A 26,190-nucleotide genomic window follows, 5' to 3' on the forward strand; every position below is an offset into this window, starting at 1 on the left:
TAACCTGTAATTCGAAACCCCCAATGTAAATTGTGTGCGTGGGGGGGATCTGTGACCTGTAATCAAGTAAACAACATTGCCCTCTGCTGGGTAAATATTGTAATTACCTATTGCAAATATATATATAATATATATATACATACAAACATACATACATATATATATATATATATATATATATATATATACCGGTCAAAAGTTCAAACACCTACTTATTCAAGGGTTTTTCTTTATTTTGACTATTTTCTACACTGTAGAATAATAGTGAAGACATCAAAACGATGAAATAACACATAATGAATCATGTAGTAACCATAAAAGTTTAAAACAAATCAAAATATATTTTATATTTGAGATTCTTCAAATAGCCACCCTTTGCCTTGATGACAGATGTGCACACTCTTAACATTCTCTCAACCAGCTTCATGAGGTAGTCACCTGGAATGCATTTCAATTAACAGGTGTGCCTTCTTAAAAGTTAATTTATGGAATTTCTGTCCTTCTTAATGCGTTTGAGCCAATCAGTTGTGTTGTGACACGGTATTTATGTGTATGTGTGTGTGTGTGTGTGTGTGTGTGTGGGGGGTGGGGGGGGGGGGGTATACAGAAGATAGCCCTATTTGGTACCAAAAAAACAAGTCCATATTATAAAAGGAACAGCTCAAATAAGTAAAGAGAAATGACAGTCCATCATTACTTTCAGACATAAAAGTCAGTAAATCCAGAAAATCTCAAGAATTTTGAAAGTTTCTTCAAGTGCAATCGCAAAAACCATCAAGGGCTATGATGAAACTGGCTCTCACGAGGAACTATTGCCGATCCCTGTATCGGCGAACACTAGCCTTTATTATGGGGGACAGGTTCGACTATCTTCGTGATCCCCGCCCAGGTCACATGTTTAGAAAGCTTGTCCAGCTGACTGATAACAACATTGCAGGCCGGTCGCTTAGGTAGCAGTAGGCAGGGGGGAGAAGCACGCCTTTACAACCAACTGTTTAAAAACATTTCTGTCAACAACCAGAAGCTACCTTTAATCACTTTTCAAATATTTCAACTTCAGGGTAGTCCGAAATCGTAGTCGTCGAGCTTGGAAAGGGGGGAGGCTACCAGCGAGAGGCAGCTTTTAGGCTTGGTGGAGAGGGAAACACTCGCTATATCCTCGGACTGAACATGGCAATGTCCCTCATCCAAGCCTGCCGCAGTCTAGCTCTCTCAACATGGCTGCTATCCTTTTGCTTCGTGCATTTGCTGTGCCTGGACTTTACGGTGGCGGAGAAAGAAGAATGGTACACCGCGTTTGTCAACGTTACTTATGTGGATCCCCTGACTTCAGAAATCAAAACAGAGAAGACTGAGTGTGGAAGATATGGCGAGCACTCTCCCAAGAAAGAAGCAAGAGGGCAAGTGTTGATGCCTTTGCTTTTGCAAGAGAGACAAGCTTGCGACCCGAACGCTAAGTATCCCCTGCCTTATCAAAACAATGCTTGGATGGCGTTGATAGCTGCGGGGAATTGTACATTCAGAGATAAAATTCGCAACGTCGCTGCATTCCACAACGCATCTGCAGTCATAATTTATAACGTGGGCTCCACTAATATCAACGATACCATAACAATGCCTCATCAAGGTAAACTACACTTTCGGGGGAGCAATTCATCAAGCTTTCATGACTGTATGCGATGCACTCTATCACTTGTATGAGACACTGTACTTGTCACTGTTGTGACTTGGTGACAGTTTACAAGTACTCTGCCCTGTTATCATGTCGTTATGGCAATGGCACACTGTTTTAGGCTGTTGAAGACTGGCAAGGCATTGATGTCCGTAAGCTACAAGCTCAAAACTGTCAAACTCACTATTATATATTGAACTAATCAACAAAGAAGCACATTGTCCATTTGCTGCCAGTTGTGCCTACAAGTGCAAATCATAACAAGATGTAAGCTCAATGCAGTCCTCAAACCCTAAACCATTTTGATGTGTCATTGTCTCTCAAGACAATTGTTTGGTGAACTGGTAATGTATTGCAGCTGTTTATTTTTCAACAGTAAACCGGCATCCCTCTTCCTCCCTCCTAGCTGTGTGATAATGATCAATGAACAACTTTTCTCCACAAAACTAGATTTTGGATTGCAGGCCTACCTTTTTTAAGGGAATGGGCCCATTGTGTAAAATATCAATGTTGATATTATGCTGCATAGCCCATGCATGAACTCACCATGACCCTCTGGGAGTTGTATCCACCCAGCTCGTATAGACTATTGATGCATGTTTCTGACTGCATTGGGATAGCTCATCAGTCAAGCTCTGATATCCTACACATTCCCTATACATTTTAGCCTATATCTAATTGTAATGCATATCTAAATCTAGCTGATTCTGAACTGGGCCAAATGTTGAGTCAGGGATTGGCATGGTACTGGCTCAGATCAGGCTGAGGCTGTTGTGTAAGCTAAAGAGTTCTCCTGTAATTTCTCTCTCTGGCTCATTCTTGACTGCATCAACATCTGACCTCACTTCGCTCCCTGTCCTTCTTCAGCACTGACAACTGACCAGGTGAAAGCCAGCCTCATGATGAGCTTCCACCATTATTGTTTTCACTTGTCAGGTATGTTCCAATCAGTGCAGATGAAGGGAGATTTTTTAAATACAATTTAGAACCTGTCTCTCCTGCTCTCACCCTGAGCCATGTAGGAAAGAATCAAGGACAAAGAGGAGCAGAGGGGACAGGAAGTAGGAGGATTTTAGTTTTGGGTGGACATAAATATTAATGGAAGACGGATTTAGCACAGTTACGATTTCAACCCAAAATGATTTACATTTTTGGGTTGTAAAACTGAGTCCTGCTTTGCAAGAGATCCAAATGGAAATCCATATTGGTACAGCTTCTGTCAACTTAGTGTGTGTGCATGTAGAAGAGTGTTTGTTTGTTTTCGTAAAACCTACCCAATTCAATGGTGACACTGAAGTAACATAAATACACTTTGTGTATTAATGGGGTCGACAGACTAATTCAAATGTACTAATTGAGTAATCTCTGTTTAGCCTTGGCTTGAACATCTACAGAAAGCGGCGGTTACTATGACAACTTTTCTTAGACATCTGATTTCATGACGTGCTTTTAATTTAACTATCACTGCGTAGTGATGGGTGACCATGTTTAAGACGAGCCAGCTTGGAGAGTCTGTCCAATGGAATATCTGAGTCAGCCATTTCACCCCAAGCACATCCAATGGACATTTTAATCAGTTGGGTATGTTATCCCTCAGTTGAAGGTGTTTCTGTGTCTGGTCCGGGTCCAATAGTGGAGCCAGCAGTGAAGGCTTTAATAGAGAAAACTGGTGTTAACTGGCTGCCAAGTTTCCACTGTCGACCGCTCTCTTTCATATCTAGGCTGGGTAGGCCCCCATAGCTCTGCAAGTGACAGTTTGGTGGTGGTGGGCTCTGGCCACTCTAAACTCTTTCACCATCGCTGCAAAGGAAAAGATCTTAGGAGAAACCTAGGGTTCGGGCATCTTATAAGTCCGTCCTACACGAAACACCCTCCTCTCCTCTCTATCCCTGATCATCCATGATCCATACCTTCTCTCCACATTCCTTATCTTTTCACATGCAGTCTACTCTTCATATACAGTACCGTGGAAAGTATTCAGACCCCTTGACTTTTTCCACATTTTATTACATTACAGCCTTATTCTAAAATGTATTAAATATTTAGTTTTCCTCAGCAATCTACACACTACCCCATAATGACAAAGCGAAACTTGGGTTTTTAGATTTTTTTTGCTAATTTATTACAAATAAAAAACACCTTATTTAGATAAGTATTCAGACTCTTTGCTATGAGACTCAATTGAGCTCAGGTGCATCCTGTTTCCATTGATCATCCTTGAGATGTTTCTACAACTTCATTGGAGTCCACCTGTTGTAAATTCAATTGATTGGACATGATTTAGAAAGGCACACATCTGTGAATATATGGTTCCACAGTTGACAGTGCATGTCAGAGCAAAAACCAAGCCATGAGCCACAAGGAATTTACATAGAGCTCCAAGACAGGATTGTGTTGAGGCACAGATCTGGGGAAGGGTACCAAAACATGTCTGCAGCATTGAAGGTCCCCAACAACACAGTGGCCTCCATAATTCTTAAATGGAAGAAGTTTGGAAACACCAAGACTCTTCATAGTGCTGGCCACCTGGCCAAACTGAGCAATCAGGGGAGAAGGGCCTTGACAGGGCTCTAGAGTTCCTCTGTGGAGATGGGAGAACCTTCCAGAAGGACAACCATCTCTGTAGCACTCCACCAATCAAACCTTTATTGTAGAGTGGCCAGACGGAAGCCACTCCTCAATAAAAAGCAAATGACAAGGTTCTCTGATCTGATGAAACCGAGATTGAACTATTTGGCCTGAATGCCAAGCGTCACATCTGGAGGAAACCTGGCACCATCCCTACGGGGAAGCATGGTGGTGGCAGCATCATGCTGTGGGGATGCTTTTCAGCGGCAGGGACAGGGAGACTTGTCAGGATTGAGGCAAAGACGAACGGAGTAAAGCACAGAGAGATCCTTGATGAAAACCTGCTAAGCACCTCAGCCTGGGGTGAAGGTTCACCTTCCATCAGGACAATGACCCTAAGCACACAGCCAATACAATGCAGGAGTGACTTCGGGACAAGTCTCTAAATGTCCCTGAGTGGCCCAGCCAGGGCCCGGACTAACCTGATCGAACATCTCTGGAGATACCTGAAAATAACTGTGCAGCGACGCTCCCCATCCAACCTGACAGAGCTTGAGAGGATCTCCAGAGAGGAATGGGGGAAAAACTCCCCAAATACAGATGTGCCGAACATGTAGCGTCAAACCCAAGAACACTTGAGGCTTTAATCGCTGCCAAAGATGCTTCATAAAGTACTGAATAAAGGGTCTGAATACTTATGTAAATGTGATATTAACGTGTTTTTTTAATATAAATTTGCAAAAATGATAACCTGATTTTGCTTTGTCATTTTGGTGTATTGTGTTTAGATTGATGAGGGGGGAAAAACTATTTAATCCATTTTAGAATACGGCTGTAATGTAACAACATTTTGAAAAAGTCAAGGGGTCTGAATACTTTTCGAAAGCACTGTATGACTGACGTGTGTGTGTGTATGTATGGTTGCCCACATGCGTTTTGAGCTCGGCTACACTCCTTTGTTTTTACTGTAGCTCTGTTTACTGAGACAGATCGTGTTAATGGATTGAAACTAAACGAACCATGTCTGTGTCTTAAAACAACCTGACTGTGCGACTGGTTTGACAACGTGCTGTAAAATGTAGCACCCTCCTTCACAATGGGCTGACAGGTAGGTTATACACTATCACCCTGTTAGCACGCTGCCAAACTGCATTAGCCTGCTGCAAAAGCACTGACACACCTCCTCCAACCAATACAGAGTGGTGTCTGTCTGTATGGGCTTCCAAGCTGTGCAGGTGATCGGGTTGGCATTAATGGAATGGTTACCATTGCTGACGTTTTGCCTTCTTTTAACTGAGGATTACGCCATGTGGACTAAAACAGGTCATTACATTCATATAAACCCCTTTGTTCACATTCACTGGCAGTCTCTGACAGATTCCAAGCCCTATCTGCATCATCTCCTGGACTGGACAGTGGCGTGCCTGCATGCTGGCTCCTAATGGGGAAGTGAGGAGAGATGATGGAAGGCACTACCAGATGCCTCAGACACATGGGGCCAGCCGAGGAGAGGGGTTTCGGGGGTGGGTGGCCACCCCTGGCGAGCTCTCTGAGACCCCCATTGGGTCCCTCCCTGCTTGGCTGGCACAGCCCAGGAGATGTGTCTGTTAAGGCGTCAGCATTCTTCAGCTTGGCTGGCGCCGAGCTCGGCTAGGTGAACTGAACAAGTGTGCTTGTATATTCCCTATTATTGACCAATCACCGACAAAGGGGCGTACACTTCGGCTACTGACTTCGGCTTGCCTCCAAAGAAATTGTTGTATGCCTGAACAACTGAAGTGAACAAAAACGCCACAAAAAGTCGACATTATATATGCACTAACTCTTCCAAACTATTTTGTCTGGGAAGCATGTGGATACGAGCCACCACACACACACACACACATACCCTTCCTGCTGAGAGGGTACATTGGGCCGGAAGTCCCTTGGTACCTACGGAAAAGAGGAGATTGTGCTATTTCTGGGGCTGCTAAGACTCATACTCCCAGCCCTGAGACGAACGGACAGAGATGGGGGAGAGAGAGAGAGCAATGATGAGGGAAAGGGGGACTAAAAGAAAGCGAGAGAAAGAACAGTCCTCCAGAGCCAACAGAAGTGGACTGTATCGGCCAGGGTAACCGAGAGCCAAGAATCTCGTTCTCTCTCTCTCTCATCTTAATTAGGTTGGCCCCACCTGTGACAAAGAACGCATACAAGGCCTTTTTGTATGAGAACACTCAGACCTCTGTGTGGACAGGACACATATGAATCCTATCAGGGCTGATCTTTATGAAAGACTAGACATTTGCAGTCTGGCTTTTATATGGAGGGAGAGCGACGTGGAAGACATTTTCTGAGAGCTGGAATGAATCACTAGATTTCTGTATGACGTGGCTCCCTTCCTCTGCCAGATCCTTTCAGTTTTTCTTTCCTGACCATGGTTTTTTAGGCAGTTATTTTGTCGGCCATCTTGGCTATGCAAATTTCGGTGCCTACATGTATTAATTATTTGATATTTTTATGCACATTTTTGCTGGACAGACTAACACCGTTGATATTGAATGAGGATTTGTGCTGTTTAATTACAGCTAACCAAATACTATTATCCACTACACAGCAGGTTATGCTGCCCTCAAGGCTGCTAGCAAAAGCTAATCCTCAGCAGCACTAAACAGGTTAGCGCCCTTCCTCTAAAAATCAACTGCTCACTCGCTCTCTATTCCACCTGGCTTGCCTTATTATGCACCATCGTGCCTTTATTATGCACCATCGTGGCTGATTATGCACCATTCTTGCTAAAGGGTGTCCACAAAGAGGAGAGATTTTGGTCCAGTTCAGCCTCTGTCGGGCCATCGGTTGATATTACACACTGCTTTGATTTTTAGAAGCAGCTATTTCCGTTTTCTTGTTCTTTCTCTCTTTCTAAATGAAATGGATTCGCCAACTACTTGCAGACAGTGGTGATAACATGTGTATGACATCTTGCCCCTTGTGGAATATCTTTGTGTCTGTATTCTTGTCTCCTTCATCTGGGTTGTAATTTCTAGCCTGGTACAAGATCTGTTTGTAGTGTCTTGCCAACTCCTGTGGTTATTGACGTGACTATGACCATAGGAGTTGGCAAGACAGCACAAACAGATCAGGGACCAGTCTATGTAATCCAAAATCCCACCCAAAGATGGCTAAAACCTTGAGTCTACTCTGCACTACCTACTTTAGATCTCATACTTAACAGCTGAAGCATGGCCAGTGTGCAAAAGCAGCTTTGCAGACGTAGAACTTTGTCAATGTGTTCCCTTACCATGGCCATATTGTTCTCGAGGCTCATAGAGGTGAAGAAGTGAATCCACTTCTTGAGGCCATGTGTTGCTACTAATCTTTTGTCATCCATGTTGGATTTTTTTATGCATATCAGTTTTTTTTATTCATCAGTTGAGGGTTATCTGGTTAGGTTAGAAAGCCCATGATGTTTTTTTTTAAGCTGTGTAGCGTTTGTCAGGGTGTAGGGCTCAGTGTTAACGTAATAGTATTAGCAGCGGTGAGATCTGTTTACCGTGCACACACAGCCTTGTTTTTCAGTCGGTGATTGTGCCGCTGATTGCATTAAGAGTGGCTACCGTTATGTATGAACAAACCACGGTGCTGCTGCAATGGTCTTTGCTAATTCAGCCAACTTGTGTGAGTGTGTGTGCGCTTGTTTGCATATAGGCCTATATGTGACGTCCTTGGACCTAATACATTGTGCCTTGCTGTGTGTAAACCCTATTTGCAGGATAACACAGTAGCCTCCGGCCTACTACCCATTGTGCACCCATTGTGATACGTCACAATGTGATTTAGGCCCCGTCTATGCCAGGACATTGGCTCCAGAGCTCTTCGTTCCTGATGCGCTTATTTCGTTAGACTGCTATGTATTATTAGATTTAGTCTACTCGTTGTAGTTTTTTGGAAACAATTAGGCAATCTGAAGCTGAAAAATAGCACACTGCCAGTAGCCATTTAAGCCTATGAGAAAAAGCTTCAAAACGGCAGCTTTTGGACCCATACGAAGAGTTGGGCTAATAAAGATTATTATTATGTAGATTATCTGTTGATCTGCTCTCTTTTCTCCCCATAAACCTGTGGCTGTATGTCTCTTACGACAAACTAGTTACATATGGAGATTTATGAGCATAATAATGCATTGCGCCTTTCCCATATGAAATGTGTGCTGTCCATGGGGGATCAGTCCCTGCGTCACACACACATACCTCTGGGTTTATTTCCAGGATCGCGGCATGAAACTGGGAGCCATGGCGACCGACCGAGAGTACAGAGAAACGAGTTGTATTCTGTCTCCTCCATCTCTTCCCTCTGTCTTTGGACCACCCTCTTTCACCCACTCTAATTTGACCTATTCTCACTCCAAAAACTAACTTTCAAGTAGCACATACCCAACCATGAAAGAGTGAATATGCGCACTCACCGGGAATAGGACAAACTTTCGGCTGGTGCTAATAAGAAAGGCTATACTGTTCACTCGATTAAATTGAGAATTTTGATAACTAAAAGGCAGATTAGTCTTTTCATTGTCTTTTCTTTACAGCAATAGACATTTGCATTCCAAGTTATGTTTTCCTTCAATTGGATGTTAAAATATTGCGATATGCCTGGCTGGGGTTCTACTTTTCACTGACATTCGCAACTCAACAATCATCTATGTGGCTATTTGCCAGGCGCTGCCCAAATTGCGGCACCTTCTGACTGTAGGCAATGCGTTTTTTACATTTTATTTCACTTTTATTTAACCAGGCAGGCCAGTTGATGCCAAGTTCTCATTTACAACTGCAACCTGGCCAAGATAAAGCAAGTGAAGCACCCTGGGGCTTCTGTGTTCCTGTGGCTCCGCACAGACGCCACGGTAACAAGGCCGCAGAGTGCTAGAGGAAATGATGTCACCGAGTTCCAAAGGCTAATGAGTCACTTAGGCCCTTGACGACACAGACATCATCCCACATCAATGTGTGGCTGCAGATGGAGTGACCATGAAGTGTAATCTCTTGTCTGGGATTTTAAACCACTCAGACACCTCTGTTAGGCTATACTTCCTATCTATCACTCTCACCTCACCTCCCAATGCTTCAGTCAGTGGTTAAAGTGTGTCCGTGTCTGATAGACAGTTAGGCAGTACATACTGTAGCTGCAAGTTAAGGCACTCGGAGTCTTGCCTCGCTGAAGCTTTTTGGCCTGCTCCTTATGAACGTGAATGGTGACCATTTTGAAATCTTGAGGGGTGTCGATTGTGTTTATTTAGTGCGTTAGCTTAGGACTTTGCCTACTTGAAGGATATTTTATCACTGTAATTATAATTTTCTGTGTGAAGAAAGGGTATATTGAAGCTCTAGTATCTTTTGGTGTGACGGTTGAGGATTGTGTGAAGTGTCAGGTCACAGGCCATAGGGAGAGGGGCTAGATGAGAGGTGCGGATGAGAATAATGTCTGGTGGGAGGCCCTGTCAGAACTTGCTAGTTTCAACTCTGAAAGGACTTAAAACACAACGTGTTAAAGTGGCACTTCTGTTGTCCATGACCTTGATAACATTCAACTCAACAACCTTCAACTCAGTTGTGAAAGTGTTAAAATATCCTACAATTTTCCACTCTGTTGACTATCTGGTGGTGTGAACTAATGGCTTTGCTATGAAATTATGTTCCCTTGTAGAGTGTCTGGGGGGTGTGTGTTGTACTTTGTTTGACCCTAAATGAGCTACCGATCAAACCTTTTTAGTGGCAGCTGGGCCTGACCTAATTGTCAATTGGGCTGTGTTATCAAAGCGGATGTTCAAAACATTGCTGATAGAAATGTCAGCTAATATGATTCCTTACTCTGTGACAGACAAATCATCTCTGTTCGACAGATACAGATTTGTTGTAAATCTGTAACGTTTACTCCCTTCTGAACAGGACCACAGGGCTCTGACCCAGACATGGATAGTCAGGGGTTTGTTTTGTTAACTCTGCGTCCTGTCTCTGCCTGAATGAACTCCCAGTAGGCTAGCCTAATGCTAATTACTCACTGTGTTCTACAGACAGTGTTCTGTGAATACAGGTTATTTATAGTTTAGCTCAACCCTGATACACAATAGGGGTCTGATACCTCCACAGAGAGGTTTCAAATCCCATACAAATGAATGGGATCTAATGAAGCCACAAAGGAGCAATTAAAGAGCCACATGCACTCCCACAGCCACATGTTGCAGATCTCTGTCCTATACACACAAAAAAATTGGCACATGAATATGGATGTGTAGGTTGTCTCAACAGATCCTTTATTAAGTTTATTTCCAATGAACTACAACATATTTACAGTAGTTGTTTTTTTTACTATTATTATTATTATTTTTTTACCCCTTTTTCTCCACAATTTCGTGGTATCCAATTGTTTAGTAGCTACAATCTTGTCTCATCGCTACAACTCCCGTACGGGCTCGGGAGAGACAAAGGTTGAAAGTCATGCGTCCTCCGATACCCAACCAAGCCGCACAACTCAACCAAGCCGCACAACACAGCGCACATCCAACCCGGAAGCCAGCCGCACCAATGTGTCGGAGGAAACACCGTGCACCTGGCAACCTTGGTTAGCGCGCCACAGGAGTTGCTGGTGCGCGATGAGACAAGGATATCCCTACCGGCCAAACCCTCCCTAACCCGGATGACGCTAGGCCAATTGTGCGTTGCCCCACGGACCTCCCGCTCGCAGCCTGGGCACGAACCCAGAGTCTCTGATGGCACAGCTGGCGCTGCAGTACAGCGCCCTTAACCACTGCGCCACCCAGGAGGCCTGGTTGGATACATTTTGTAGCAGCTGACTTCTTGACTTCCTACCAGCCTGGTGTTCACACAACATTTGTGGTTGTGTGATTTAGAAAATACAGTGCCCATCTCCAAGAGGCCCGTTTAGACATTTTCTCTGCTCTGCTCTAGAAATGTCTCCCGTTTGCAACTTTTAACAAACCGGATAAGTATTTGATTGACTTTACCAACGACTGCTCATCTTTTTGTTCACCTGGAAATTCCTATTCCAACAGGTACGGGGGATATCGTGGCGATCATGATTCCGGAACTCAAGGGTCGGGAGATCGCTGCTCTACTAGAACGCAACGTCACGGTGACCATGCACATCACCATAGGAACGAGGAACCTTCAGAAGTATGTGAGCAGAACGTCGGTGGTGTTTGTCTCCATCTCCTTTATCGTCCTGATGATCATCTCCCTGGCATGGCTCATCTTCTACTATATACAGCGGTTCAGATACGCCAACGCTCGCGACCGCAATCAGGTACGGTTCACTGTACAGACACATGAATGTAGTCATTTGTACACCCCCCCCCCAAATAACAATAACGAGGCTATATACAGGGGGTACTGGGTCAATGTGAGGAACATAGTGAGTGTAGCATTGTAACCAACCGTCTGACGGGATTATAACATAAAGACATGGTTGGTAATGTCATCCTACTTTATTTCAGTGTGTCTCTGATCACACACAGGTTGTCTGCTACTATATACAGCGGTTCAGATATGCCAACGCTCGTGACCGCAACCAGGTATGGTATGACCGTAATGACAGCGGAAACTAGCAGTTTGACCACAGTATGAACATACTTTTTCTATATCTATATGTAGAGCAGTTGCTTTTCTCTGAGGTGATTCGTCTACTCTAAACCTTTCCCTGCTTTTTCCATCCAGAAATGAAGGCCAAAATTAAAAATAGCGCGACAGCTGGGTTTGCTAGCGGAAACCTGTTGTACCGTCAACCGTGTAGTCCTGTTGGACAGTGTAGTTAATGCACACACCATGGCCCACACTCTTACAAAAAAAGGTGCAATCTAGAACCTTAAAGGGTTCTTCGGCTGTCCCCATAGGAGAACCCTTTGAAGAACCCTTTTTGGTTGCAGGGAGAATTATTTTGGTTCCAGGTAAAACCATTTGGGTTGCATGTGGAACCCTTTCTACAGAGGGTTCTACATGGAACTAAAAAGGGTTCTTCAAAGGGTTTTCCTATGGGGACAGCTGAAGAAACCTTTTTCTAAGATTGTCTGATGTTGACACAAATGTTACAGACAACCACATGGGTTTTCAAGGGGAATGGGCACCATGGTGACAATAGTTTTTTTTTTTCATACCTGCTGGAGTTGAATTGCGATTCACTCCAAGAACTCGCCAGGCCTGAAACCACAAATCTGTTCTCTGTTGATGTCACAATGACTTTCCTTGATGATTGATTGAGAGCAGCTGTGGGCAGTGGCCTGGTCTGAGGCAGGTCTTTTCCACAGTGAGAGTAGACCTAGATAGCGAGGGTTAACAGCCTACCTTTCTCTCAATGTCTCTTAGTATTTATCATCCACTCAATCTCTCTCTCCCTCATGCATTTAGCTCTCTATCGCTCCCTCCCTCTCTTTTTCTCTCTCTTTCCCTTTTTTCATACCTTGCACAACTCGGTGACCTGACTCGGCCTGTGTGTTCTGCTCTGGTCTGCAACAAGGGGTTAACTGTCAGCTCAGAGGTGCTGCTATGTCAACATCACTAAGTGACTGTTCATCCTGCCGGGTTAAAACATTACACAGCCTCTCAGAACGTCTCCTTCAGATCTATTAACCAGTAATATGGTCCACCATGGTTCAGATGGAGACAGTGCATCTCAGGCCCTTTCTCTAACCTTGAAACATGTCCATTCCTTGCCTTGTCAGCGGTTATTGGATATATAGGAAATTCCAGACATTCTTTTCTCTCTTTTGGGTTGCCAGGTTGGGTGCTTATCTTTCCCCCACCTTCTTTGTTGTTCTTTGATCTTCTATGAGCAGAGACGTCTCGGAGACGCAGCCAAGAAGGCCATCAGTAAGCTCCAAGTACGAACCATCAGGAAAGGAGACAAGGTACACCTGGCTGCGTTCTTTACGAACCTCTTCTATGACGTTGGATAAATGTGTTACGAAGGTTGTTATGAATGATACTGCCACACTCATAAAGGTTTCATGACTGGTTTCATGAAGGGGTTATGAATGCCTTATGTATAGACCCTCTTCAAGTAAAGTGTTTCCAAAAGCACCTATTTAAGTAGCAGTGATATGGTTCTAAACCGAAGCGAACCGTTTCCTCACGCTCCTGCTAAGCGCAGCATTTGGTAATGAACTTCCATCAGCCCAATGATAATGACTGACTCGTTTTTATTTTCTGTGTGTGTGTTTAAATTGGAATGAAATTATACAGGCTGCATGGCTAGTGTGTGTGTGTGTTTGTGCTTAAATTTGAATGAATTATACAGGCTGCATGGCGTGTGTGTGTGTGTGTGTGTGTGTGTGTGTGTGTGTGTGTGTGTGTGTGTGTGTGTTTAAATTTGAATGAATTATACAGGCTGCATGGCTTTTGATCCGCTCTGCTTTATTCACCTTCCAGGAAATGAAAAGGAGACTAGACAACCAACCAAATGTCTCCTGTGTGTTTGGTGTTCTAGGAAACGGAGTCTGACTTTGACAACTGTGCTGTGTGCATCGAGGGCTATAAAGCGAATGATGTTGTTAGGATATTGCCGTGCAGGTACGACAGCCTCTCCCATTTGTCAGTGTAACTAGAGAGAGCAGACACCCATTACTATCATTGTCTCCTATAGATCATGTGTTGCAGTAGGTCTATTGGGAATGATTGGTAGCCATTAATATGCCACAATAATTTACTGTTCTGTACCTGAGAGCATATGTAGAGCATGGTGAGTGATGCTATGTTACCAAGGAGACTGTTACTACGGATGACATCATCAAGGCTGTGCGTGTTCGTGTGTGTGACTCTGTCCTCAGGCACATCTTCCATAAAAGCTGTGTGGACCCCTGGCTTCTGGACCATCGGACCTGTCCTATGTGTAAAATGAACATCCTCAAAGCGCTGGGAATACCAGTAAGGAGGTTCTGTCTTTCAACATCTATCCATCTCTCTTTCATTCCCAACCCTGATCCTGGAGAGATTTTATTTTTGGAAAGTTTTTGTTTTTTGGAAAGTGTTTTTGTTTATATTTGATTGATTGATTTCAGCCCAACTTTGACTGTGGAGATGACATTCCGCCAGACTATGAGATGTCAGTGGGAGGCCCGCCCACCAACGCAATCACAGGGGCCAGAGACATCACGGTGAACGGGGAGGAGAGCTCGGGGGTGCTGGACACGGACATGGACAGGACTATAGGGCTGCCTCAGGTCTACCACGACGCCCACGAGACACTACCACAGGCTGGGGACAGCCGACACATCGCCAGCAGTGAGTATAGACACACACCTATGCACCTACACACACACACCTACACATACACATACACACACACACACACACACACACACACACACACACACACACACACATCTGCACATCAACACACACACAAACAAACATATGCGAATCAACATACACACATATATACGCATATACAGTGGGGCAAAAAAAGTATTTAGTCAGCCACCAACTGCAAGTTCTCCCACAAAAGATGAGAGAGGCCTGTAATTTTCATCATAGGTACACTTCAACTATGACAGACAAAATGAGAAAAGAAATGCAGAAAATCACATTGTATGATTTTTTATGAATTTATTTGCTAATTATGGTGGAAAATAAGTATTTGGTCACCTACAAACAAGCAAGATTTCTGGCTCTCACAGACCTGTAACTTCTTCTTTAAGAGGCTCCTCTGTCTTCCACTCGTCACCTGTATTAATGGCACCTGTTTGAACTTGTTATCAGTGTAAAAGACACCTGTCTACAACCTCAAACAGTCACACTCCAAACTCCACTATGGCCAAGACCAAAGAGCTGTCAAAGGACACCAGAAACAAAATTGTAGACCTGCACCAGGCTGGGAAGACTGAATCTGCAATAGGTAAGCAGCTTGGTTTGAAGAAATCAACTGTGGGAGCAATTATTAGGAAATGGAAGACATACAAGACTACTGATAATCTCCCTCGATCTGGGGCTCCACACAAGATCTCACCCGTGGGGTCAAAATGATCACAAGAACGGTAAGCAAAAATCCCAGAACCACACGGGGGGACCTAGTGAATGACCTGCAGAGAGCTGGGACCTAAGTAACAAAGCCTACCATCAGTAACACACTACGCCGCCAGGGACTCAAATCCTGCAGTGCCAGACGTGTCCCCCTGCTTAAGCCAGTACATGTCCAGGCCCGTCTGAAGTTTGCTAGAGAGCATTTGGATGATCCAGAAGAAGATTGGGAGAATGTCATATGGTCAGATGAAACCAAAATAAAACGTTTTGGTAAAAACTCAACTCGTCGTGTTTGGAGGACACGCCCAGCAACAGCCCCAAAACATCACTGCTCTAGAGGAGATCTGCATGGAGGAATGGGCCAAAATACCAGCAACAGTGTGTGAAAACCTTGTGAAGACTTACAGAAAACGTTTGACCTCTGTCATTGCCAACAAAGCGTACATAACAAAGTATTGAGAAACTTTTGTTATTGACCAAATACTTTTTTTCCACCATAATTTGCAAATAAATTCAGGATTTTTTTTCTTCTAATTATGTCTGTCCTAGTGGAAGTGTACCTATGTTGGAAATTACAGGCCTCTCTCATATTTTTAATTGGGAGAACTTGCACAATTGGTGGCTGTCTAAATACTTTTTTGCCCCACTGTACATGTAACACAATCTCTCTCACACACCTATGCTTTGGTTCCATCCCAGCACTAACAGAACTTCTTCAACTAATCTGTACTTCCTCAACACAAACCAGTGAACTCACACCAGAACACTCCCCCATACCTGTCATGTTCAGAGCTGTGCTATGGTGGGAAATAAGAGGAGTACTGTATTCTGAAATAGACCACAGTGTCCTCTCTGTCTCCACCAGAACAGAGAGTAGTTGCTCTCTCTAAGAGACCACAATGTCCTGGTTCTTCACATGTGCGTCCACAACAACACCCTATTACCTATATAGTGCACTATTTTTGACCAGGGGTCATAGGGCTCTAGTTAAAAGTAGGGCACTATATAGGTAATACGGTACCATTTCAAATGCAGCCTTATACTGGCGTGGCTTAGCTAGCCCAGGGCTGCTGTACTGGCGTGGCTTAGCTAGCCCAGGGCTGCTGTACTGGCGTGGCTTAGCTAGCCCAGGGCTGCTGTACTGGCGTGGCTTAGCTAGCCCAGGGCTGCTGTACTGGCGTGGCTTAGCTAGCCCAGGGCTGCTCTATTGGCGTGGCTTAGCTAGCCCAGGGCTGTTGTACTGGCGTGGCTTAGCTAGCCCAGGGCTGTTGTACTGGCGTGGCTTAGCTAGCCCAGGACTGCTGTACTGGCGTGGCTTAGCTAGCCCAGTCCCTGGCCAGAGCAGGAAAGAAGGATTAGTGCTCCCTTTTTTCCAAGTCACAAGCTAACCCAAATGCATTGGCATGGTTTACATACGTAGCATCAGAGTATGTTTTAAAGTTGCGGTGCTTGCTATTAGCAACTTATTAGCATAAGGCACTACAGCACTGAGCCATTGATAGGCACATTGTGTTTTTTGAGGTAGCCTGTTTGTTTAACATCTGGTTAGCACATGGAACTTTTTAGGCGGTGTGTGTGTGTGTGTCTGCCTGCAGTCGGCCCAGAGAGTGGGGCAGGAGTGTGTTGATGCTGGCGTGGCCCACTTCCTGTCCTGCCCACCGTGCTGAAATTCCACCTGCAGTTGGCGGGGCCTCCGACCAAAACGCTCGCCTCTCGAGTCTCTTGTGCCAATGGAACAAGTTACTGCTGCCTTTGTGACAGCGTCTTATTAGCTTCCTGAGGTCTCTACTGTACCTTAAAGACCTGGTAAACACTTTGGACAGCGTCAACCTGCTAAGCCCCTTCAAAACATTAGAAAACTAGGGAGAACCTTGTACTTTTTTTTTATCCCTCCCATTCCCATAACACAAGCCGACTTCTTGCGCTCCCATGAATGCCAGTCAATGTTGTACGTTCAAGGTAGTTGAACACTTTTTACACTGCGTTTAAATGCCTGTATGTCTTTCAACTGTGCACAGCTTGTCCCCATTTCGAGCCTTGGCATTGCTTGTCACACCTACCTTTGTGTTAAATATTAGCTTTCTCGGTTCCATCCCGGAGCGTATTCAAAATCCCCCACCTGCTGTTTATTTTAAGCCCCAGGATGGATCTGCGATGTCAGGGAGAGCGATTTGTGGGTTGTGCAAAACGCAGAGCCCAATCGGGCTGAGTCATTGCTTATGGCATGGCATGGCAGTACTGCCACTCTAGGCCTTTAGCCTTATTGTAGTCTGGCTGTCACCAGCACGATAGCTTACTGCAGTATAGGCAGTAAAACAAACTTGGCGCGCACTGAGGGGGATGACATTTGGGGTAAGGAGAAAGAAAGCTCCAGGCCCATATTCACAGTGTCTCGAAATAGGAAGGCTGTACATATAATGGTATTTACTACTATCTAAACTGCTAAACTGATCCTAGATCAGTACTCTCCTCGAAGAGTAACGCAGTATGTCTTAGGGGTACACTACTAAGTAGGAGGAGTTAGCCAGCTGACTTTGATAAACAACCAGAAGTAACTGTTTATTTTCTGGTTCAGTAGGAAAGCTAAGTTTAGGGATGTGTTTTTGTTTGTTGGCTCAGTTAGACCATATGCCCATTTCAAGTTTATCTTTATAAAAATATATATAAAGATATTTCAGAATATTCAGGCAAGTTAGCTGGCTAACTGCTTGAACCTGCTTTGCATTATACCTCTCTGATTTGAAGTGACAACCAGCAGAGCTGTTCATGTTGAGTCATACAGGACAAATAAGCCTCCTGAGTCATACCAAGTGCTCCTGGTCTTTCCTATCTGATAAAATTGTTTGATCACACTAGTGATGTTATAATAGATAGGTAGCACTGCTAACAGAGGCTCCTGGCAGCCATAGGTCTGTCAGCCTGGCTTCTAAGAGGTGTGTGTGTGTGTGTGTGTGTGTGTGTGTGTGTGTGTGTGTGTGTGTGTGTGTGAGAATAGATGATGAGATGTGTGTTTGCCTGTGTACTAGAGCGATTCTGCAGTGCTGAGACAGGGTCCTGGCTCCTCCCAGTGATAGCTTACCCCCACTGGACACACATCAACCCATCTGGAGGGGTTGTCATGGTTACAGGGGCAGGCACACACTTTCTTCCTTTCTCTCCTCCCTCTTTCTTCCTTTCTCCCAATAACATTCAGACTGTTTCTCTCTTTATCAATCTCTCTCTCTTTCTCTCTCTCTCTCTTCCTTAGACTAGAGCTACTGACTCTCCTAACGCAAGCATTAACCTCTCCTCTCACATCTCTCTCTCTGTTCCTCACCAGTCTCTCTCTCTCTGTTCCTCACCAGTCTCTCTCTCTCTGTTCCTCATCAGTCTCTCTCTCTCTGTTCCTCACCAGTCTCTCTCTCTCTGTTCCTCACCAGTCTCTCTCTCTCTGTTCCTCACCAGTCTCTCTCTCTCTGTTCCTCACCAGTCTCTCTCTCTCTCTGTTCCTCACCAGTCTCTCTCTCTCTGTTCCTCACCAGTCTCTCTCTCTCTATGTTCCTCACCAGTCTCTCTCTCTCTATGTTCCTCACCAGTCTCTCTCTCTCTCTGTTCCTCACCAGTCTCTCTCTCTCTGTTCCTCGCCAGTCTCTCTCTCTCTGTTCCTCGCCAGTCTCTCTCTCGCTGTTCCTCACCAGTCTCTCTCTCTCTCTCTCTCTCTCTCTCTCTCTCTCTCTCTCTCTCTCTCTCTCTCTCTCTCTCTCTCTCTCTCTCTCTCTCTCTCTCTCTCTCTCTCTCTCTCTCTCTCTCTCTCTCGCTATTCCTCACCAGTCTCTCTCTCTCTCGCTGTTCCTCACCAGTCTCTCTCTCTCTCGCTGTTCCTCACCAGTCTCTCTCTCTCCCTCTCTCTCGCTGTTCCTCACCAGTCTCTCTCTCTTTCTCTCTCTCTCTCGCGCTGTTCCTCACCAGTCTCTCTCTCTCTCTCGCTGTTCCTCACCAGTCTCTCTCTCTCTCTCTCGCTGTTCCTCACCAGTCTCTCTCTCTCTCTCTCGCTGTTCCTCACCAGTCTCTCTCTCTCTCGCTGTTCCTCACCAGTCTCTCTCTCTCTCGCTGTTCCTCACCAGTCTCTCTCTTTCTCTCTCTCTCTCTCGCTGTTCCTCACCAGTCTCTCTCTCTCTCGCTGTTCCTCACCAGTCTCTCTCTCTCGCTGTTCCTCACCAGTCTCTCTCTCTCTCTGTTCCTCACCAGTCTCTCTCTCTCTTGCTGTTCCTCACCAGTCTCTCTCTCTCTCTCTCTCTCTCTCTCTCTCTCTCTCTCTCTCGCTGTTCCTCACCAGTCTCTCTCTCTCTCTCTCTCTCGCTGTTCCTCACCAGTCTCTCTCTCTCTCTCTCTCGCTCTTCCTCACCAGTCTCTCTCTCTCTCGCTGTTCCTCACCAGTCTCTCTCTCTCTCTCTCTCTCTCTCTCGCTGTTCCTCACCAGTCTCTCTCTCTCTCTCTCGCTGTTCCTCACCAGTCTCTCTCTCTCTCTCTCTCTCGCTGTTCCTCACCAGTCTCTCTCTCTCTCTCTCTCTCTCGATGTTCCTCACCAGTCTCTCTCTCTCTCGCTGTTCCTCACCAGTCTCTCTCTCTCTCGCTGTTCCTCACCAGTCTCTCTCTCTCGCTGTTCCTCACCAGTCTCTCTCTCTCTCGCTGTTCCTCACCAGTCTCTCTCTCTCTCGCTCTCTCTCTCGCTGTTCCTCACCAGTCTCTCTCTCTCTGTTCCTCACCAGTCTCTCTCTCTCTCGCTGTTCCTCACCAGTCTCTCTCTCTCTGTTCCTCACCAGTCTCTCTCTCTCTCGCTGTTCCTCACCAGTCTCTCTCTCTCGCTGTTCCTCACCAGTCTCTGTGAATAGCAGCTGGCATCACTTAGAGCCTGAACTCCTGCTGCTGTGCCAGAGCCTTTCAGGGCACGCCTTCAGACTCCCTGCCCTCTCTCTCTCCCTCCCTCCTTGCCTTTATATAACCATGACAAAATGGAGCCATGGACAGATAGGATTGAACTGTTATATATTAGTATTAGGTTGGCATTTACCTCCTTGAGGATACAGCTCATGTTTGGTGCCTGCTTGCAACTTGTATCGTTGTAAAATTGGTTCCACTTTCACTAAGTAATTCAAATAGCTTATGCCAGTGTATTTGGAAATGGATGATGTGTAATTAACACACACACACACTGTTTCGTTCTGTTGTGTTGGTTGTCAAGTGAGACTCATTATCAGCCCGTCACACAGTCTGTTCTTCCTGCATCAATTAGCTGGGAGTTAATGGGAGTTCTGTTGTTTGTTTGTCGCGGTGCTAACTAGCTCACGGTGCCGCCTGACAACCGCTCTGAGATGAAGGATCTGATCTATCAGTGTTCTGCTGAATTGCCATGTTGCAGTGACAGATCGCGGTGCACGCCATGCCCAGCAGGGTAAACAGCGAGTGCTGTCTGTTAACTTATTACGGTTATCCTTCACTTTGGACCGTGCTACAGCATGTTGCCAAAAAAAGGCCAGATTTGCTGCAGAAAAGTGGGACAGGAGTGGTGTTAGTCCATAGAGAGCATATGTGAAGTAGATTGATGGTCCCCTGTACTTCTCTAGTTGTTTTCTATTCATCTGACTGTGTAGCGCTGCTATCTCCTAAGGCCCGGTGTAGCGCTGCTATCTCCTAAGGCCCGGTGTAGCGCTGCTATCTCCTAAGGCCCGGTGTAGCGCTGCTATCTCCTAAGGCCCGGTGTAGCGCTGCTATCTCCTAAGGCCTGGTGTAGCGCTGCTATCTCCTAAGGCCTGGTGTCGTGCAGTCTGTCTTTAGTCAAGTGGACATCACAGCACTTACAGAGCAGTTTACAACTCGTCAGGTTCCCTACTATGCCCTCATCAGTCGCCTCATCTTGTCTCTTCTACTGCACATTAACCGTCATTTTTGGGTCCACTCAGGTTTACTTGTATCACCCTCTCTTTAAAAGGTGACCACCATGTTGTGTCTGTGCTGACCGGTCTCTCTCTCCCTGCAGGTGAGCACCAGCCCCCACTGAGCAGCGACTCGGACACCTCCCTTATCTTGGCTGTGGAGGTGGGTCTTTCCGACATGGAGCTCTCCCTCGGGCACGACCGTGACGAGGTCAAGTCCTGAGCCAATCAGAGCCAAGTAGGAAGGAAGCTCCCGGGGTCGACTTGGAGATGAGAAACGGGACCGAAGGGGCAGCGCCTGGCCCCCTGATGGGAGGTAGTGGCTCCAAATAAATAAGAGACAAGCAAGCAATAGAACCCATAGCTGTGCAACGCACCTATCTGTCCCCACTGCCTCATCTACAGGGTCCTCCTGTCCTGCCTCCCTTTTCTGACTGCTGTCACGTTCAGTGCCCATGGAAACCAGGCAGCCAATCACAGCTCTTGTCATTAGCCTCTGGACTGGGGGTATAGTTTAGCACCTCTGTTAGTTGTCTCCATGTCACCATCACTTTATTGACTCTTTGGACATGTGACATTTTGATTTCTTTCTACGAGATCCTCACTGCCAACGTATTCCAGAATTAAACACGGAAATCTTTACACCATGTTATAGGAATATCTATTTATACTGTGTATGGTCAATATAAGCCTCCTGTAGCATGGGCTTTGAGTGTCATAAACAGTTAGTGCGTGTTCTGAGTGACCAGCATTTACATGTGGTAAACTTGAAGCTGATATTTTTTCACCATCTCTGCTTGAAATAATTTCCATAACATTCAACGCTGTTGGTATTGTAGCATTTATACTATGCACATGTTGTCAAGAATTTCTGAATATCCGATTGTTAAATTGCATCCTTATCCTTAATTTAGGGGTCTTTAGGACTATCGTTTATTTCCACTTCTGAAGTACTGTACACCCTGTGTTGTGGGGACCAACTACGAGTTTGTTTTACCACACCAGTTGAGAATCACAGACCACGGTAATGGAGATTTATAGTGATGACATCAGCTACAGCCCTGTTTCAAACTGCTAAAGCTTTATTAGCACCGCCAGTAACACCGCACAGGAGGCAATAGTAGTGGCTGTTTGTTCATGAAGAACAGATGGGAATTTAATTCCATTTTAATGTCACGTCATCTCCCAGTCGAGCCACCCAATAGCATGTGGTGCAATCTTCTGTTACCTAACATAACGTGTGTCTGCAGTGATGTGCATTTGCTCTGTGCCAAGTTCTTGCAGTTTTAGTTTTTTGTATTGATGTTGCTTCTGTTTCTAGAAGCCAAAGCAAGATGGCATTGTGGGTGTTGTTGAGTTCACCCATTGGTTGGATAGTGAAAAGCACATCGAAGTTGTCTGTTGATAAAAGTAAATGACATTTGACTATATCTGAACTCGGTGTATTAGATAGCCCCTCGTCTGAGACATCCCAGACCTAGGGCAACCGCACTAGTATGCTGGAACATTGGTACATTGTGGGAAGCAACTGGTCCATCTAGAGAGACTAGATAGCCCCTTGGTGAAGGAATACCATGCATTGGTTGTGGCTTTGGTTGACTGTGAATTCATTATGAAATAGTTGACTAAACCCTGTTGCAGATAGTTTGTACCTCCTTAGTCATTTCTTCTGAGGATAAAACTTTTTTTTTCTTCCTATGATGAATTTCAAAATGGCCGTTTTTTTTGTACATTCGTCGTGTAGGGAAACGAAAGTCTGACGAACAGCATTTATTTTAGTATGAATATAAGTTTATTTTTGTAAGAAAAAGAAAATGGAGGTAAATGTTTACAGTCCAGGAGAAATGGAGAAAGAGAATAGTTGCCTGGTTTCAAGAGCTCACTGGTAATGCTAATGCATTTTGAATGACATGTATTAATTCATGGTTTATGTCCTTCCTCCCCCGATTTTGACTACTGCTCTGTAATTGTATCAAAGGCCATTTTTTTTATTTGAGTTTGATTCCTCTCTCCTTTGGGGTCCCCTCAAGGTTCTCAACACATTCATTTATTTACAAATGTGTACTTTCATCCTTAACATATGATAATCCTATATTACTTTAATATGCAACTTAGATTAGATTTTCGGACTAAAATCTGCATGAAATGGCACAAGGCCACTGTTGTCATCAAGCATCTACTATTTGATACTGCGTTTCTCTTCCTTACTATGCGTTCGTTCATTTAATCATTGGTTCCTTTAGGCCGCCAACCAATCAACAACCAATCAACTCCCAGTTATGTAAGAAGCTCATATTACCCATAACCCCCACATGTCCATGTCAATTAGAGAAGGATTACAGAATCTATGGGAGAATGTTGATATCTCCCACGCTTATGCATTAGGTACATCTGTATGCCCTCCTAGTGTGTCAGACTCCTTACATTTAGCTGTTGATATCTCCCATGCTTATGCATTAGGTACATCTGTATGCCCTCCTAGTGTGTCAGACTCCTTACAGTTAGCTGTTGATATCTCCCATGCTTATGCATTAGGTACATCTGTATGCCCTCCTAGTGTGTCAGACTCCTTACATTTAGCTGTTGATATCTCCCATGCTTATGCATTAGGTACATCTGTATGCCCTCCTAGTGTGTCAGACTCCTTACAGTTAGCTTTGTTTTGCAGTATCAGTTTGTGAAATACACTACATCTGTGTGATTAATATTGTATAAGCGTCATAAATGTATATTTTGATTAATCGACTGAATGGAGACTGAAGAGTGATGCATTGAACATGCCTCAGTTAAAAGCATATTCTTCTCAGTTATGGTCACTTTTTGCGTTCCAATTCTCCACACTTTTCACTAAGTGTGCACACTTCACGTAATGGATTTTATAATGGTGGAAACGCCCTCCAGCCAATGTTTACACCAATCCAGTGCTTTTAAATCAGTGATGGGAACTGCACGGTATGGGAGAAGGGAAGAGAATGGGGATTGAGTCATGGAGGTGTGTGCCACCATAACTCATGGTATCCTTGGCCAGAATACTAGAGATCCATTAAAATATGGTAGTCTCATCTAGCCTCTCCACACACAGCTCTACAGTTGATACTATGGGCTGAGGGCCCTAGAAACAACTAACAGCATTTGATTTCCCTCTGGGAGTTGGTTTCACACACACACACTACACAGTTTCCATGTGCCCATTTGTTTGTATTGCACAGGGGGACAAGATAAGAGGAAGCAATTAAGCTCAGGGGGCATTTTGTACCAGAAGGAGGGTTTTGATAGATCCTGATTGTACTGTGTGTGTGTGTGTGTTTGACATCTTCACTTGTGTGAAGCCAGAACATTTAAAAGCCTTTAATTGTTTCCTGTTTCATGCAAGGGGTCGTGTTTAATTGACTTGACTTCCTGAAAGGTCATTCTCTCATTCTCAAACTTCTTACGTCCACTTATTCCAACAACTCTTTTTTTAAATGATCATGAAGAAGCGAAGGCCTTGATTTGAACGTAATTTGAATGAATATCTGTGATATTCGTAATGAACACTTATAGAAACCGGGGTGTTCTTCCAAATATAAAGTAATGAATGCACATATTATAATCTTTATAGTAGGTTATTGTTTACCCCAATGATGGTATAATTATGTTAGGTATACATAAAATTACATAATAGAAACTCATCATTTAAATATAGCTTTGAGTTCTCTGTCTTTAACTGGTTGTGTACCAGTTGTGTACTACCTAGAATGCACTTTTTCACTTGAAGGAGAGTTCTGTATACTACAACGAAATGGCACAAAACATCTTTTGAATACGGTTGACCTTAAATGCGGTTGACAGTTGACACAACCATGTTTTTAAGAGAGATGGCTACAATATTGGAAATGGCACATTACATAATTGTCACTGTATATGTGCTGTTTAAGAGTCTGTGTTATTTTATCTAGACTTGTATACCAGCTGTGGGTTTGGGGAATGTTATGAAAATGTTGTATGCTATATCTAGCAGAACTCTACAGTATTGCTATTTTGTTATATAGAGGAATATGTAAATATTTTGGGCAGTGTTAATGATATACAGTACAGTTCTATAGTACAATGTTGCATGTGTGTGAGTCAATGATTGTGAGTTTTTCCAACTGTGGTGAAGCTGTCTGGTTTCTATTTCGTTATTGTCAATAATGTTTATGTCAACCCTCTCTGATACCGTTAGGGTGAGCCAATGCTATTGAGATGATTTATTCTGACACGATTCATTGGCCAATATGTAAAGGACCATCATATGTTCCAACGATATAAGCTGGTCTCTGCTGTTTCGTTACGATATGCACACTAGCACACTACACTACATGGCCAAAAGTATGTGGACACACCTTCAAATTAGTGGTTTCTGTCACACCCATTGCTGACGGGTGTATAACATCGAGCACCCACCCTTGCAATCTCCATATTCAAACATTGGCAGTAGAATGGCCCATACTGAAGATCTCAGTAACTGTCAACGTGGCGACGTCATAGGATGCCACCTTTCCAACAAGTCAGTTTGTCAAATTTCTGCCTTGCTAGAGCTGCCACGGTCAATTGTAAGCACTGCTATTATGAAGTGGAAACGTCTACGAGCAACAGCGGCTCAGCCACGCACAAGCCTATGATCACAATGCCAAGCGTCGGCTGGAGTGGTGTAAAGCTTGCCGCTATTGGACTCTGGAGCAGTGAAAATGCGTTCTCTGGAGTAATGAATTATGCTTCACCATCTGGCAGTTGACGGACAAATCTGTGTTTGGCGGATGCCATCGCACCCTCTCACATAGCATTGTAATTTGAGCCACCTAATACGGTTAGTTACACTTTTTTATTCAACTAGGCAATTCAGTTAAGAACAAATTCTTATTACAGTGACGGCATACCCCGGCCTAACCCAGATGATGCTAGGCCAATTGGGCACCGCCCTATGGTACTCCAAATCACAGCCAGTTGTGATGCAGCCTGGAATCAAACCAGGGTCTGTGGTGACGCCTCTAGCACTGAGATGTAGTTCCTTAGA

The 26,190-nt window shown here is 44.6% G+C and overlaps 1 protein-coding gene across 3 annotated transcripts; it reads left to right on the top strand.

Moving 5' to 3' along the window:
- The first annotated feature begins 897 nt into the window (after positions 1-897).
- On the top strand, positions 898-25,240 carry LOC109881899 (RING finger protein 150-like). Of its 3 annotated transcripts, XR_004210541.1 has the most exons (9): positions 898-1,627; positions 11,286-11,536; positions 11,748-11,804; positions 13,062-13,133; positions 13,712-13,794; positions 14,052-14,148; positions 14,283-14,505; positions 21,260-23,540; positions 23,691-25,240. XR_004210541.1 is itself a non-coding variant. In XM_031828325.1 (8 exons), the coding sequence occupies exons 1-8, from the start codon at positions 1,171-1,173 to the stop codon at positions 21,376-21,378; spliced, it is 1,359 nt and encodes a 452-aa protein (XP_031684185.1). In that variant the 5' UTR covers positions 898-1,170; the 3' UTR covers positions 21,379-25,240. The 3 variants fall into 3 exon arrangements, 2 of the variants coding, with proteins under 2 accessions (XP_031684185.1, XP_031684186.1); XM_031828325.1 differs by having other exon boundaries at positions 21,260-25,240; XM_031828326.1 differs by lacking the exon at positions 11,748-11,804 and having other exon boundaries at positions 21,260-25,240.
- Positions 25,241-26,190: the final 950 nt, after the last annotated feature.

Source organism: Oncorhynchus kisutch, linkage group LG7 (assembly GCF_002021735.2).
Source record: "Oncorhynchus kisutch isolate 150728-3 linkage group LG7, Okis_V2, whole genome shotgun sequence".
In the NCBI taxonomy this organism is placed as follows: Eukaryota; Metazoa; Chordata; class Actinopteri; order Salmoniformes; family Salmonidae; genus Oncorhynchus; species Oncorhynchus kisutch.